Source organism: Cricetulus griseus, chromosome 2 (genome assembly GCF_003668045.3).
Source record: "Cricetulus griseus strain 17A/GY chromosome 2, alternate assembly CriGri-PICRH-1.0, whole genome shotgun sequence".
Lineage (NCBI taxonomy): Eukaryota > Metazoa > Chordata > Mammalia > Rodentia > Cricetidae > Cricetulus > Cricetulus griseus.
This window is the reverse complement of record NC_048595.1, coordinates 433,360,763-433,378,249: the sequence shown is the minus strand read 5'-3', so window position 1 is coordinate 433,378,249 and position 17,487 is coordinate 433,360,763. Positions and strand designations below refer to the sequence as shown.

The 17,487-nt window shown below is 42.1% G+C and overlaps 1 protein-coding gene across 1 annotated transcript in view; it reads left to right on the top strand.

The window, feature by feature from the left end:
* Window positions 1-1,204: 1,204 nt before the first annotated feature.
* Window positions 1,205-17,487, top strand: part of Dock10 (dedicator of cytokinesis 10) — a 245,931-nt gene continuing 229,648 nt past the window's right edge. The window contains exon 1 of the mRNA XM_027397356.2: window positions 1,205-1,327. Within this exon, the coding sequence (XP_027253157.1) occupies window positions 1,205-1,327 (123 nt within the window). The remainder of the gene's footprint in view (window positions 1,328-17,487) is intronic.

Sequence of the window (17,487 nt, the reverse complement as noted above, 5' to 3'; positions counted from 1 at the left end):
AAAACCAAAAAAAAAAAGAAGAAGAAGAAGAAGAAGAAGAAGAAGAAGAAGAAGAAGAAGAAGAAGAAGAAGAAGAAGAAGAAGAAGAAAGAAGGAAAGAGAGAAAGAAAGAAAAGAAAAGAAAAGAAAGAAAGAAAGAAAGAAAGAAAGAAAGAAAGAAAGGTAAAAAAAAATCCGTAATGTCCCAAGCTCTCCCAGGAGCCATCCTTTTTTACCCACCCACACTGCACAGAGAACCACCACCCTGCATGTGACTCCAGATAAGGTGTTTAGAATATTTTAATCAGATCGCTTGAGTCAGGGTAAGTAGGCATTTGGTAAGAAGACAGGAAACTAGACTAAAAACCACCCACCATGCTGGGCTCACTCTACCCTGTAACCCAAGAAGGCAGTTCTTACTTACTCATCCTAATGCCATGCCGAAATCCCTTACATTACTCAGATATACACTGGGTTTTAATTCAAATTAGTATGTAGAGTCAGGAGGCTCTTGGTAAACCACGCTCTCTAGGCTCATTTTCCAGAGCAGTATAGCTGGAATTGAATAAGAAAGCAGTTTAGGAAAAACCGGTGGCAGGTGTGAATTCATACAGACTGTCCCAAGACCAAGTAGGGACTCTGAATCCAGAAAGACTTCAAAGCAAGGATCCCAATCACCAGACGGATCCCTCATAAACCTCTAAACCACCTCCAAAGGTGCATGGGGGGGGGGCGGAGGGGGGGAGGCTGAGTTCTACCTTTGTCCACTTTCTAGCCTCAGAAAGCAGATCTGAGTCTCAAAATACCAGATCCCCAGCCCTCCAAGAGCATCAGAATTGAGAGCAGGGAGATAGGGAGGTCCTATCCGGAGTCAGCAGCCGCTTCCCGGGTTCAGTACCCAGTCCCGGGTGGGCGGCGCGGGTGGAGCCACCCCACGCGCGCCCCGCGGCTCCCGCTGCAGATGCGCCTTAGCTGGGGCGAGTTGGCCGCGGAGCTGGGCAGAGTTTGCAAAGTCGCCGCGGAGCTGGAGCCGGAGCAGAGGGGGTGGGCAGAGTGGGGGTGCGCGCGAGAAAAACCCGCCTCTTGTGAGTTGAGCGGGGAAGAGGGGGGGAAAGGCTCCGAGTTCCGCTTCCTGAACGGCGGGTGGGTAGAACAGGCTGGCGCGGCCCGGGGACCGGCGGGACACACTCGCTCCGGGGCCGAGGCGCGAGCAGCGCGGCCCGCCATGGCCGGCGAGCGGACCCGCAGGTTCACCCGAAGCCTGCTGAGACCCGGGCAGGCGGCCGAGCTCCGGCACAGCGCTGCGTCCGCCGCCGCGGTGGCCGTCAGCAGCAGGCAGCAGCAGAGGGTGAGTGCCGCGCGTCCCTCGCGCCACGGCGGGGCTTGCCAAGGGACCCCAGGCAGGCCTCCCTCCAGCCCTGTGAGCCCCAGCTCAGGAGCTAGCGGGTCCTCCACCCCCACACTCTCTCCCCTGCCGCCTCGTAGAGCGACCCAGGAGCCACCTCCACCAGGGAGTGTCACCCAAGAATTAAGAACCAGAGGCGCGTTTGGGGACTTTAGGGACATGGGACGCTTAGATGAGCAGCTGCGTGGGAGAGGATGTGCCCACGTTTTAAAGAGGGTGGAGGAGGAGGCGAGAATGCATACACACTGGCTCAAGGTGACAGAGGTGACCAGGACCTGGGGCGGTAGTAGTAGTGGAGATCCACATGGATGGAACCTGTAGATCTATCTACAAGTCTGCGCGCCCCTCTCATCCCTGTGGGAACCTGGAAAAGATGTATAGTGAGCTCCTTAGCTGGACTAAAGCTGCAACCCCCACCTTACATCTAGCGCTGAAACAAATGCAGTTCACACAGTTCTCCCCCCACAGGCTGAAACCCCACAAGCCACTTTATACAGTTGCAGAAAGAGCTGGGGAGGCAGGATGGAGGGAACGTGGCTATTAAGAAGCCGGTGGCTTCTGGTGTTTTTTAAAGCGGTTTAGTGGGGTTCTCCCTCCAGAAGGCTCCACGGGTTACTTCCTTGTCGAAATGCCTTCTATGTGTTGGGTGATTTCCGCGGGAAGTCCCTGAGCCAAGCAACCAACATCAGATGCCCAAATCATAGCCATGCATCTCCAGATATTCATAAATTCCAGTAGGTGTCACACTACGGGATGGAAGTAGCAAGCTAGGAGCGCGCATCAACTGTGGTGCAAAGGGGAAGCAGTAGGAAGCAGCCTTCCAGCAAGAGTGGGGCTCTACCAAGGAGCTCTTGGCTTGACTTTGTTGGACCGGAATCCTCCTCGTTGTGGGTTTCATTTTCCTTTTTGCCAGTAAATGCCATTAGGAATTAAACAGCCCTTTTCAAGAGTGTCAAAGAGAAAGTGTTGCTTTTGCCAGTCACCGAAGAGGAGGGAGCCAAAGCTGGTCAGAGCCAGTTCCCACAGCCAGAGCCCTTCTCTAAAGCCAGAGGTCGGGAAGTTGAACAGAGCGGAAGCAAATTGCCTGGCAAAGAGACCAGAGCATCAGATGCCCGAAGGGTGGGGGTGGGAGGGAAGCCTGGGGTGTGAAAAGAGTGGTGGCCAAGCTGCCTTCTCTTCCCCTTCCCTCACCACTGGCTGCAATCTGCAGCTACCAGAGACAATTAAACTGTTAGCCAATCCCTTGACAGTGCCTGTCTGTGGTTTTGATATCGCTGTGCATATTTTTAGGGAAGAACAGACAAACTGTCAAAAACAGGTTATTCTGAAAAGTAAGTGGAGGTATTAGGAAATAAGACACACACGAGACAGTAATTTTTACTTTCGAAGCAGTGGTTCTTAAACTTGGGGTGGCGACTCCTTTCGAATGACTCTCACACAGGGGTCACCTATGAGTATCAGAAAATGATATTTACATTACAATTCATAACAGTAGCGAAATTACAGTTATGAAGTAGCATCGAAAACAATTTAATGGTTGGGGTCCCAACAACATGAGTGGCTGCAGTAAAGGGTTGCAGCATTGGGAAGGTTGAGAACCACTGTTTTAAAGGATTGTTCGGGGTTGTGCCTTTGCTATTCTGTCATTTGCTTTATAGTTAGGTTGCTTTTCAGTTCATTCATTTTAGGGAATCTTAGCAATAATACGATGGAACTTTAGCCGTGATGGCATCCAACTAGCTTCACCAGAATGACTTTTAATTTGTGTTTTGCTTTTGAGTGGATACTCATAATGTTTCTGTAGCAATGGAATTTCCATAAATAATGGGTCCTAGCTGCCCTTCTGTGAGCAAGCATGCACACGCACCCCTTTCTCCAAGACTATCATACATTTGAAATCCTAGTGACATCTTGTCACAATGAATGAGCACTGTGTCCTTAAGGGCAGTGGGAAGGGGTGCTTCATTGGCGCAGGTGCTCTCCTGGCTTCAGCACCTTGGCCAACACTCCAGAACCACTTCTTGCCAAGACATTTCAAGGGATCCTCCACATCTAGGCAGGCAGTGCTGGCGGTGGTTTTGGCAGGAAGACATGAGCTTTGCTTTCTCGCTATCACTTCCCTTGGAGGGAAGCAGGAAAGTTAGGGCTCTTTGAGTCAGCCCTCCCACTCAGTGGGACCCGCAGTGACACTGCACCCTCAAGAGACCTCCAGCCTCATGGTTGGCCTGCATGGAACACGCTCATCATAGGCTTGCATTGATCCAACTTCTTTAACGTCTGTGTGTCTGGTTCTCCATGTTATCAAAGCCTGTTTGTCAAAGGAGGAGAAAGGAGAGGGGGGAAATAGCATGGTTAGTTCACTTTAGTGTAAGGTAGTAGGCATGCATCCGTCTGTTGCAGCAAACTGTCCTCTATTATATTTGAGGGACTATGGGGATTTCCAAGAAAAAAAAATCTATCTTCTAAGTTTATAGTGGTTTCTTTTTTTTTTTTTTCTGGAAAGCCCTTCAGAATGTTACAGAGAGTGTTGTAAATCTTGACTTGTGCTCTGGCTAATAGAGATAGATGAAGGGGCAGATTAACGACATCTCCTGAGAAGGAGATGGAGCCTTCCAAATATATTCGGAGTGTGGAGAGCAGAGAGATCAAGGGAAGCTGACTGAAGGACATAACCAAGGCCAGCTATGACAGCGGCTGCCACAGGAAATGTAGAATGGATGCCAAAGGAAACTTGACTTCATTGTCACCCAAACCACTGGATTCGGGTTACATGTGTGCATGAAGACACCTAGCTTGAACTTACCACATTTTGCCTCTCTCTAAGAACTATTGTGAACAAATGCACCACCCCTTTCATTTTCATGACTTCTTTTTAGGAAATTAATGGCTAATAATTTGTTTTATGACAAAAGCATAACACTGTCACATTTAAACTGTTTACTAAAGTTGCTTTGTCCCTTGTCTTATAAGCAAACTCTTCTACTGTAGAATTTCAGCTCTAATATAAGTGGAAATGAGCCTCCCATGTTAGGACTTGAGTGTTTTAGTGGTTCAACACACATATACATGCCAGGTCAGTTTTAAAGTGGTATTACCACTAGCTTGAAATTCTTTCTTGGTAAGAAACTTCTCTTCAAAAATGATGAGGTATATCTGCACTTTTGCATGAATTAGATACATAACATTTTTACTATTAATTAAAATATAAACTTCAGATGTATGTACCTTTATGCATATATGTCTGGTTGTGTTGCAAACCAACGCTTTTAACAAGGATAAAAGTAAGTTTTGTCAAAGTACCACATCAGATTTGTGATGTGTTTGTGGAAGGAACATATTTAGGTGGTCAGAGAAAACATCAAACAGCAGTAGGCACACAGGCTGGTGGACGATAGCCAAGGACTCAATAAACCATTTGATCAATTTGTACCTGAAAGTATATTGCCTACACTGAAGTACATGAGTTCATTTGTGTGTGAACTTTCACACATTTATGATAGGTTTTCCTTTGTTACATAGAACAGCCTCTGCAGCCCATTCTTAATTGTATATAATTTTTATTAATATCTTTTAAAAAGGATACAGCCTGCCAGAAGTGATTGCAGGTAACCATGATTTTCCTATGCCTACCCACTCAAGAAGGGTAAGGGGTGAAGGGAAGGGAGTCCTCAACCATCATCACAAGAATCCCATCTGCTTGCTTTGATGTCTTCTAAGTGTGGTATCTACTTCAAATCCTACTCTTGACATTGTAGGGAGCCCTGAATAAATGGAAGTTTTGAATTGCTAAAGGACTTTGATTGAGGAAGAATGAACATCTAATATGTTTGCATGAGGAATTCCTAGAAGGAAAAATGTCCTCCTTCTGAACTTTGTGGCATTTAAATAGTGGAGAGTAGGAGGGATTTTTTTTTTTAAAGTTGAGTGGGGGAGTCTGGAATTTCCCAAAAGTTAAGCTAGAAGGAAGTAGAAAGATGTTGAAAATGCTATTGAATGAAAACAAAGCACTTATTTTACTGTGAGTGTCCAGCATCAAAAGCAATATGCAATATGCCTGTTAACTCAGCATCTAAGGCACACTAAGACCTTTAAAAAGAAAGATTTGTTGGCTCATGTATGATTTGTGTGTGTGTGTGTGTGTGTGTGTGTGTGTGTGTGTGTGTGTGTGTGTGAGCATGAGTTGATGCAGACCACATGTGTGGAAGGGTCCATGGAAACTTGAATAGGTTGTCTGATCCCTTGGAACATTAGTCAGAGGTGCTGCAGTTAGGGTGCTGGGAACCAAACTCTCTGGTCCTCTGCAAGAGTAGCAAGTTTTCTTAAACACAGAACCATCTCTCCAGTCCCAATATTTTCCTTGTAATAAGGCTCTTTATGACAAGAAGATTTACATTTTAACATTAATCACTCTTTGCTTTTTTTCAATATTAATAAATTCCCTTGAAATCTCTGCTTGGTGAGGAAGTCATCGAAAACTTCACCAGATCAAGTTTGAATGCTGTTTGTTTTTTTGTTTGTTTTTTGTTGTTTTTTTTTTTTTTTTGGTTTTTTTGAGACAGGGTTTCTCTGTGTAGCTTTGGAGCCTATACTGGCACTGGCTCTGGAGACCAGGCTGGCCTTGAACTCACAGAGATATGCCAGCTAACACTTAGGACTTTTCAAAGACATTGGGAAAGTAACTTCTAGAAAACTTTTAGAAGGGTCAACAATGAAACAAAGAATCAACTTATAGGATTTGAAGGCCCATCCAACCCCAAGTTTAACCATTTCCTGAAGACTTGCTTGTCTTAGACCTTTTAATCACTGTGCCAAAAAATAGCTTGCATAAAGAGCTTCAGAGAGGAAGGGATATTTTATTGGTTCATGGTTTCAGAGGGTCAGTACCTCATGGATACTAGGAGGGTGTGGTGGACCAGGACAGTTCACAATTTTATGGGGAAGTTAGCTATTGCAAGTTCCATAGAGAAGGCCGTTAAGATTCCAAGGTTACGTATATCCTGGTAATGTAAACTAATGTATCCACTCCAGAAATCAGTCTGTAGGTTTCCCAAATCTAGACATAGATCTATCAAATGACCCAGACACATCCAAATGAATTTTTTTCTTGCTACAGACATTTGCACATCAAGGCTTATTGCTGTTTTATTGATAATAGCTACAAAATAGCCACCTAAATGTCCATCAGCTGATAAATGGATGATGAAATTGTAATATGCATATGCATATTTAGCTACAAAGAAAAATTAAATTGTAAAATCTGCAGGTTAATTTATGGAACTGGGAAAAAAATTATACTGAGTGTGGTCACCTCAGTCCCCAAAGATAAGTAATGCATCTTCTTTCTCATATGAGGATCACAGGGTCAAGTCTTTTTCTTCGTGTAGCTAATATGAAGCATAGGTAGAAGCTAGGAAAATTGAAATAGCCATTGGCAGGGGCAATGCATTATGGAAAGGAGAATAATAGAAGATGGGTGAAATGTAAGTAGATGGGGAATACAGAGAGTTCAAGGGTTCAAGCAGGTACTGAAAGGAAGCATGTGGAGAACCTATGGGTCAGGAAAAGGCTTTAACCAATTGAAGGCTACATAAAGAAACTTCTTGGGAACCTATGATTTTGCTAACCAAGTTTTTTTTTTTTTTTAAAAAAAAGAAGCCATGGATTTAAAAGAAAGCAAGAAGGGTATAAGAAGGAAATGTGATTAACTCAAAAAAATAAAATAATTTTTAAAAAGAAAAGAGAAAAATGATTCCAAGGGTTAAACACATTGCTCAGGGCTGAGCACCTGACACAATACATTTCTTGAAGAGCAAACACAGAAGCTTTCTCTTCCAACAGACCTCTAACAATTTTTCAGTTTTGTGCCTGCTGCAGTAGAACCTCTAATTACTGAGCATGAAAAGCTAGCATTGCCTGTTTTTTGCCTTCTGATCTACCCAAGCTGCAGCTAGCTCACCTAGGAAACCGGAAGTCATGCTTCCCACTCAAGTTTCAGAGTAACTGGCAGCATTCATGTCAGTGTTCCGGTGAGGTTCGTAGCAGCAGTGGAGTTGTTCCAGGCACCTTTATAATAATAGACCCTCTAGAGGCAAGTGAAAGTTCACTTGTTAAATCTATAAAAGTCTGAACTCACTCAGCCATCTTCATCATGTCTGTCTGGCAAAGCCTTGAGAGCATCTTGTAAGCAATAGACTTGATCTTTCTCAAGCCCCCTTCCTGGACTACTTATGTTTCTGGTATCCATTTGATAACCCCTATCTCTGATATGTTTATGCATCCTGAGCACATTTTCCATGTTTCTAAGTTCTGCCAGAATTCTTGTCTCTGCATCTTCTCTCATCCAAAAGAGCAATTTTAAGTGTAAGAAGCATGTAAGAAGACAACCACTCTAAATATCCAGAGAGTACAAGAGACAACGGTAGCAAGAATAAAAGGCAGTATTGGGAAAATTAGATACAGTCAGATGTGGGTCTTTGCAATCAAATCAGCATAACCATTAAGTCTGGTAACTTAGCTAAAAGTTCTTCCTGTGGCCATTTGAAAAGGAAAGCACCATGAGATTTAAAAGGTCTGTAAGTTCAAAGAAATTAGTTTGCTCTAGGCATATTCAACATTACCTTATAATGGTACTCCAGAGACAATTTCTCATTGTTTTTCATAGAGGAAAATAATGCAATTATGGAGCCTTGCCATTTAGAGCATATCACCAGGACCAGGGGCATTGGCATCACTTAGGACACTTAGGAGTTAATTGGAAATACAGGATCCCAAGGATGCACTTTTTAAAAATCCTCCATTGGGCTGGAGGGATAGCTCAGCCATTAAAAAAAAAAATCCTCCATTTATCTGTAAGCACCTTAACATTTGGGCAAAAATAAGATACATCATCAGCTGTTATTCTTGGCACACCATCAGGTAAAGGCAGTTGTGTGCAAGACCAATGCCACCTGGTTTACAATGCAACTCTGAACATTTTGCTTAAGACGGAGACAAAGTTTAAACTACCTTTGAGTGAAAATACAACATGGTGATTGCTAAATGACTTTAGGGAAGTCTCTTGCTTACTTATGCCATATTGCCTTCTCTACTTCATTGTAGTATTAACTTCATTTAAGCTTTCAAGTTGAGAAAAACAGTCATAACATACCGTAAAAAGTGCTGATCCAAATCAGAGAATGTCCTCGCCCTGGCTTATAGAGCGAGAGTCGACACTGTGAACACGGGGCAAGCTGAGATTATCATTCTTCGTTACTGAGAATGTTAAATAATCCTAGCCTGTGTGTTATGGATTGAATATCTTTAACCCATCCCCACCCCCAGATTCCTGTGTTGGCATTTTAACTTATCCTCAATATATATTTGGAAATGGCACCACTGGATGACAATTTGAGGTAAATTGGGTCATGAGAATAGGAGTTTTATGGAGGCAATAATGGTTTTAAAATAAAAGAGAAAGACTTCCTTCCTTCCTTCTGCTAGGGTAAGGTTTCCTGTCTGCAAGTTCATGGCCCCGTGATCTCAGGTTTGCAGGCTCCGTAGCTGTTGAAGCCACCTGTATTGTTACAGCAGCCTAAGCTGATTCATACAGCAGCAGCTATGATGACTCCTTGTTGTTTTATATAACCTATTGTGCTGCCATGTTGAAACTTTTAGGAATTTGAAAATAATTCTATCAGTAAATCTGGAGATTACAATCAGAAAATCATAAAGATATTTTTGTTCATCATCATCACAGATGTATACATATATATTTATATATATGTATATGTGTATATATATGTATTCATATGTGTATATATAAACACACACACACACACACACACACACACACACACACACACACACACACACACACACCTCTCTTTTACTTGTCTTGAAATGTCCTGAGGTTGGGATTCCATGGAGTTAAAAATCTTTCTTTCCTCATATACTATAATGTGATCCACGATGTCTTTGGTTGTTATTCACTACCGTTATGAAATACTCTTTCCCTTCCCATCAAAGTTTTGCTTTTTAAGTTTGTTCATATGGGTCTCTAGGCGATGGGAGATGGAAGGAAATGGCAGGTTCTATGAAGCTGGGTCTAAGACTCCATATCCAACCTTTGGGCTTGTAGCATGACATTACTTCTCTCTTTTGAGCCTCAGATTCTGGGACTGTGATCAGGGACCAGCCATGGTAGTGCACACGTTTAATACCAGCACTGGAGAGGCAGGGGCAGGAGGATTTTTGTGAGTTCAAGGCCAGCCGGTTTACATAGTGAGTTCCAGGCCAGACAGCACTAAGAGAAACCTTGTCTCAAAAAAAAAAAAAAAAAACCTAAAATAAAAAGAAAACAAAAGATCACATAATTTGGTCCTTACATTTGCAGTTCCTCTGCTTCAGAGTTCTAAGTTCTCCAGATGCCAAGTTCACAGAATTGACCTGTTTAGGAAGGTCATCCTGGGCATCAAATGGAAGTTTGCCATCAACCTCCCTAAGGTCCCATAGCTCTTTTTGTTTATGTCCTAGCTGGCAGTGCTACCTGCGGTGAACTTTTGAACTTTATCTGTTGCAGTTCTTTTATACTCTGCTTACTGTATGAAAGTAAGAGGAGAGGTGACGCTTTCTCTCTGCCCCTGAGGTACTTAAGGAGAGCTAGGACAAGGGCACTGAGTGGAAGTTTGTAGTGAAGGTGGGGCTTGCTGTTGATGTATAATCCTCATAGTCTTGAAGCATGGACCAAGCAATCAATCAGGAAGAGATTAAGATGCCCTGTATATCGGGTATTTTACTTACACACCCTATTTACCATGAACCTTCGGCAATGGATTCCTATCCCCATTTTATAGTGTGAAAAGATGTTCACGACGTGAAACTTGTCTTGATTGACAAGTGAATGGTGAATATAGGGTCTATTGCAGGCATTCTGACCTCGTGGTCTGAGCTCCTCCTGAATGGTACAAATGCCCCCACCGGGTAGGAAGAGAGCAACAACCTCACGTGATAGGCAGCTGGCATCCAAGAGTAAAGGAAACCGTTCGGTCCCCGTTTCTAAAAGATCCTAACATGAAACACTGGGGATAATTTCATCCCACCGAACAGCTCACCTGTAACATCCCAGCAGCATGAAACAGTGAGACTGATGCTCTCTGGAGCTTCTGTCTTGGGGATTATTTCCCAGCTACAGGGTTGACACAGAATGGGTTAAGTTTTGTGAACAAAGGATTCCTCAGCTCTAGAAGGAACAACATTCCATTCTTCTCCTTCTACAGAAATACATTTTGGCAAGATAAGCATGGAGTGGTTGGGTTGCAAATTGCATCTATTCCATTGTCTCTTTTAGTCTTGATATGATGTTCATGTTTACAGATAAGGGGAGTTCGTATTTGTTTGTGTCTTGTCATTCACAACAGTGTCTGCAGGCTGTAAATAAATGCTGGTGGTTTACTGGACTGGACATGTTGACCTACATTTAATGATGTAGAAATAATAAAATTTAATGAATTTTAATGAGTTAGCAGCAATAGACAAAAACATTTGCCTTGGGAAAGCATTGACATTCTACAATCGGACTGAAGTGGACATGACATGTCTGCCTCTGAAATGAAGAGAATTCATAGAGCTACATCATTCAAAGTCCCTTTCATTTCTGCTTTTAAAATATGAAAGTTTTTTGTTTTTCTAATTCAATTTGAGCATACCTTTTCTCCTGACATAGAATTTGGGAACCTAGGCAGCTCTTTAATTTAAACTTAATACCAAAATGGCAAAATTTAACAAAGGACTGGAAAGGAGTCTATTTGAAAAGATGACACCATTTATAATCAACACAATGAGTTCCCTCCATAATGGTTTTAGTAATTACCAATTTAAATGACTAACTGAGGTTGTCAAAATGACCAATGACTTTTGGCCCTTCAAATCACATGTTCTATAAAAAGAACACAGGCATGAACATTTGCCTCGGCAAACAGGCAAACAAAAAACTTAACAGAACTTACCATTCAGTGAGATATGATAATTAAATTAATCTTGAACATGCATTGTTTATTTAATAAGCTGTTCAAGGTCTCTTTGTCCTCACTCTGTGGCATGAGGAAAAGGAATTGAATATAGCTAGAAAATCTTCACCAAATGGGAGAGATGTTGGAACTCTGTAAAAATGCAAATGTGGAGAATTAATATTTAAAGATAATTGCTTTTTATGTTTTTTACATCCTTTGTTTATTTAAAATCAGCCATTTGTTCTAAAAGAAGGTGTAATTTTTTCCAAATGAATAAAACTATATTCTGCCTTGCTCAATTATTATAAATCACAGATGAATAGCCATAATTTTTTTCTAAATCTGAAAGTGCTCCTAATAAAGTGTATTGGCATAACAACATGTAGAGATAAGGTTCTTCCATAGCCTTCTTGAGTACCACAATCAATGTGAAAAAACATGTCTTTATTGCTAGCAAGTGTGGTTTCCAGGCAATGTAACCTTGACCATGTCATTAACCTTTGGGTTGCTTCTAAAATAAAATGCTGAACACTAAGACCTGGGAATATGGAATATCTAGTGAGTTCTTAGTGATTTTGAGAAAGTTTCATAGAGGATAAAGCTACTCTTCGTTTGTTTTTCATTTTTCACACCACCAAATTGATGTTAAGATGCCTGTGTTTAGCAATTGGAAGAACAGGTTCACATGGTTTACATCCAAGTAAAAAGCTAATGTTAAAAATAGTCATCAATGAGACACAGAGCTGTTTACAAGTGGCATGGTACTTGGCAAAAGAGGACTGGGTCATGCAATGTTGGGCAAGTCAGGTTCTTCCAGCCTTGTGGAGCATCAGGGACAAGGAACCCGTCCCATTTCCCTCTTTCTACCCTGAGAGAAGGGAAAGAAGATTCCTTTCATTCAGAGAGCACCCTTTTTAGGATGCACAGTATCATGGTCACTGCAGACCTCTGGCTCTCCACATGATTGACAGGAAAAAAATGTGAAAGATTCCCCCTGCCCAGGTCCCATTCTGCCACCCTGCCCTGACAGCCACTGATAAGGCAATGAGAGCCTCTCTTTCTCAAGACCCACCCCCCTCTCTGTGTATGTGTGTGTCCTCCCCTCCCTCTCTCTCTCTCTCTCTCTCTCTCTCTCTCTCTCTCTTCTCTCTCTCTCTCTCTCTCCCTCCCTCTCTCTCTCCCTCCCTCCCTTCCTCTCTTCCTCCCTCCCTCCCTGCCTGCCTATGAAGATTGTTTTTGCCTCTGTGACTCATAAGACTTGTACTGGGCCTGGTGTGGTTTCAGAGGTGTTGAGAAAGAGTCTGTTCTTCCTCCAGCCTCAGCCCTTCAAGCAGCCACCCTGATACAGTGTAAGGTCCCCACAGTGTGTTTCCTTCAGAGTGGAAATGAACCATTAGAATAGACCCCCCATAGAGGGTGGAGGCTATGGTACTGGAGGTGACTTTTTGGCATTCTACTGAAAGACTTTTCTGGAACTGTCTAAATGAATTCTGTCCATCCACAAATTTAAATTATGCTTCTTTGTGTTACTTCTCCTGGATTAGGAGGGAAGGGTATAGATTTCTCTCTGACACTTCTAATACTTAGAGACTTTCAAGGTTAGACATGTGGTTATATCCTCTCATTTTCCAAGGTAGCAAAACCCACCACATAGTAGGTGCGTACTAAGTTCTCCTCAAATGAGAAAAGAAAAGTCACACGTGGAGATGTAGAAGACAGATGAGGCATATGAAAGAAAACAGAAGTGTCTGGTATGACAGAAACAAATTCCTAAGTATGACACTTGTCATAATCCTCTGAGCCAAGCTGTCACCATCTTCATGAGATCATCTGTATCTACTTGTAAGAGCCCATGGAGATCAGGTCTGAACAAGACCTGACATCTACAGCAGCACCAGTAGGCAGGCCAGTGTGGATGAGGAAATCACATGGATCCACACCCTTAGATGAAGAGCTACAGAAAACTAAAACCTGCTGAGAGACTAAGATGACCACACCAAACAGTTATTTAATCCAAAATGGTCAGCTATAACATTTTATAGAGAAAAAACACTAAACTCAACAGATTGTACTTTTTTTATGTTGTAACACATACACACACACATACATACACACACACACACAGAGAGAGAGAGAGAGAAAGGAAGAGAGAGAGAGAGACAGACAGACAGACACAGACAGACAGACAGACAGACATGTAATAATAACTAAAGAATAAGAGGTCATGAATTTGAAAGGGAATTGGAGGTTATGTAATTATATTTAGTTCAATTTAAAAAGAAAAAATGATTAAAGATTGGAAAAAAGAAGAAAAGTAAACTGTTGACAATCCCTCATAGGTGGAAGAATGACACTGGACTTTCTCCGAGTATCCAGCCGCTCCTCCCAGTCATTTGTATGTAATTTTGCCTTAATTGCAAATGATATTGGGATCTTTGGGAGGGGAAGAGTACATAGCCATGCTTTATCCATGCTTCCATTATGGCTGTTTTGGGTTCTCTCATGCCAGAATTTCCTCACCCCTCTCTGTAAGTAAGACCAGTGAACTTATTGGCTCCCCAGGGTTAACTGTGGTGGAATAATACTTGAGTTTGTCATTGGATCTTCTGAGGAGTGGGTAGATGCTGCCCATATCTCCCCAAGGGAAAGAATTCTAACAATAGCTTCTAAACAACAACGTACATATTCTACTAATTAGTAGCAAGCTGGATAATAGTAAACTGAGGAGCATGTAATTAAAGATTCCTACAACAAGCCAAAGATTAGAAAGCCTAATGTGGAAATGTGGATCAGCATGCACCTAATAAGTAAGACGGGCCACACAAGTGTTAGGTGGTTTTGTGCCCCCAGATCCCTGCCTGAGTCACCAAGTTGCACACACAGGCCTTGTTGGTTGGCCTGGGATGTTATTGTCTTTTCTGCAGATGCTATTAGCAGAGAGTAAAATGGAGGAATTGTGGGGCCACAGAATTCTGATAGCCATTTGTTCCCAGTGCCATAATGGAAAGTGCTTGAGATTAAAAAGGAAGGTGGGTCTGGGGACGGTAGATTCCCTGAGTTGTGTGGTTTCATCAGTGAACACAAATCCTACCTATTTTATTCCTACTATTTATACTTCCCTGCTTGAGGGTAGAGGATGTTCCTGGATGCTATACTAACTGTACTGGCTCCAGTTGTAAAGTTCTTTCTTTTGATAAATTTCAATCTCTGTTTACATCTACACTTAGAAAATGTTGTAAATATAGAATATAATGAAAAAAAACTTAATAATCACTCATAGTCTCATTGGCCACTAATCACACATCTGTACTTTCAGAGCATTTATTTGAAGCACTCCTGTCTTTGCAAAATATCCAGTGACATAAATCTTAGCTAACATTGAATATTTAACTTTTTAACATGTATTCAGTGATTTAAGCTAGGTTTTCTGTTAACTCTTTGCTGGCAACTTTATATACATGTACAACCTAAAATTTATGCTGAAAACAAAGAGAAAAGCATTGTGACACTCCTCTTGATATCCTACAGTAAGAAACATTTAAACCTAAAGGGAAAATACATCTGAAAAAGAAAGGAAGCTAAGCCACAGGAGTTACAGGGGGTGGGGGGGATGTGGTCAGAACCACAGGGTCATGAGGCAGTTTCTAGCCCTGTGCCTCTCCTCCATTGGCCAAGTACACTGGGTGTGACAGTACGTGTATTTTTGTGTCATAAAATAGAGGTAGATATATCTGCTCGTGTTTCCTTGGACTATCCAGTGAAAGTGAAGAGGCCATCCATCCAGCAGAAGACTGCTTGCCAAGGAGCTTCAGTAGTCCACAGCCAGCAAAGCTGGGCACCCAGTTCTACTTCACATTTTTAACATTTGAGGGTCCCTATTTCCTGTTGTTTGCTGAGACTCTGTGCATGTGTCTCAAAAATGTGTGAGCACATTTGTCACCAAGGTGAGGACCTGCATCTCTCAGTTCATGAATGCGGAAGGACCTAGACGTGGCATTGAGTTTGAGCCATTCCTGTCATCATGTCTAATAACCAAAATGACTACACCTGATCTCAGTAGCCTGACAACTGATTGACACTTGACTGGACCTAGCTTGGTAGGATGTGATTTTGTGAATGGATTTCTGTGACTTCCATAGCCAATAAATACATATGAGGTGCTAAAAAACACTGTTTCATGTAGGTGAGAAGCTGGTGAAGGTCTCACCAGGCAATGATCAAGGTGTCAGCCAAGGCTGTGTGCTCTTTTGGGTTGTCATGAAATTTACATCTTTGACCTTGTTAGGTGGAAGTGCCTGTTTTCTTGCTGAATGTAGATTGAAGTCCACTTTGGCCATGGCTGCCTTCTATTGTCACAGCATATCATTGTGGGCTAAGTTCATCCTGTTACAACTGACCCTTTCTTCTGCCTCCCTCTTTCACTGATAACCAGGATCATCTCATGATATCCAGGTCTTTAATTCTAAATACATCTGCAGTATCTCCTTTTTTGTGCAAGTAAGTACATTCATAGGCTCCAGGGATTTTGGTATGGATGTCTTTGTGAGTCCAGCACAAAAGATGCTCAAAAATACACTAAAAAGGAGCAAATTATCCCCCAAGAACTGCTTTCTGATGCTAAGGCAACTTGGAAGAAACAGTCAAGGACCACATGCCATGGGATGTGGCAACCTGCAATCAGGGTAGGTCTCCCCTCCTTATTTAAACCTCTCTGAAGATGCTCTCACAGACATGGCCAGCAGTGACTATAAATCCAGTCCATTTGAAAATGAAAGTTCACCATAACATTTTCAGTATTTACTCTTTTATTGCCTGTGCTGCCTTCCGTGAGTTCCTGGTTGGTCTTAGCCTTTTCTTTGTTTCTACTGCATTTGCAAATATAGCAATTACCCTTAACCACAATTGCATAGCTACTGCCTTGTCTTATCAGTTTTATTACAGCTTCATATATGATCCCTGGTTAGATGGACAGGCAGGAATATGTATTATTTTGACTGTTTTAAATGCTCTAAACAGTCCATTTCGTTCTTGAAAAGGGCATATATCACAATCATCACAATAAGCATTCCTTTTGTTTGGTCTTACTTGCCTTGATGAGTACCTGCTTTTTGGGAACAAGAGCTCGGGCCTTCAAGTTCAATGCCTTTGAAAAAATAAAATAGATTCAGATGCTTTTTAAAAGGACTCATTTTAATTATTGCCTTTCAGTGAAATAACAGGATTATGAAGGAAAAATGGATCTTCAGTTTGCGATTTCTTTAGATTTTACAGTAGAAAACCTATCATTTCTAATATTGAATTTTTAGCTATTTAACATTTCTTTCCTTTTGAAATACTTTCCCCCCATAATTGGAATGAGCCATTCAATTAGTTATTTATTAAGTGTGTGTGTGTGTGTGTGTGTGTTGTGTCCTGTGTCTATGTGTGTGTGGTATATGCTGTTTGTGTGTGAGTGAGTCTGCGTGTGATTTGGTGTGTGTGGTGTGTGTTTATGAGTGTGTGTGGTTTGGTGTGTGTGTGGGGGGGATGTGGGTGATGTGGTGTGTGTGTGTGTGTGTGTGTGTGTGTGTGTGTGTGTGTGTGTGTGTTATGTGTGATGTGTATGTGTGTGGTGTCTGTGTGTATGTTTGTGATGTGTGCATATAGGTGAGACTGACTGGCCAGGAAGCCTTGGGATCTGTCTGTCTTTGCCTCTTCTGCACTGGAATTACTAGCATTCCGCCATGCTTGGCTTCTTTTTCATGAATTCAGGTACTGCATTCAGGTCCTTATTCTTGGGATGCAAGAACTTTAGTAGCTGAGCCACCTCCCCAGCCTCACACTTTAAATTTCTAGGAATTGAGGGATCAGGAAGGCAGATTGTGATTTTAAAGCTTTAGAATTTTCACTGAGAGGAGAGAACTTTGGAGCCTTTTAAAAACTTCTCTGTGACTTTAAGACTTGATTAAGAGTTAAATTCTAGGTGTCTATGAACAGCTGAGGTTGGAGGGTGAGGCCCATGTAGAAGATTCATTTTTACTACGACAGGAGTGCTATAGATGACAAGTGTGACATGGAGCTGATTAAAGGGTCCCATTATACAGGTTCTGGGTAGCAAAGCAAAACTGTCCAGGAAGG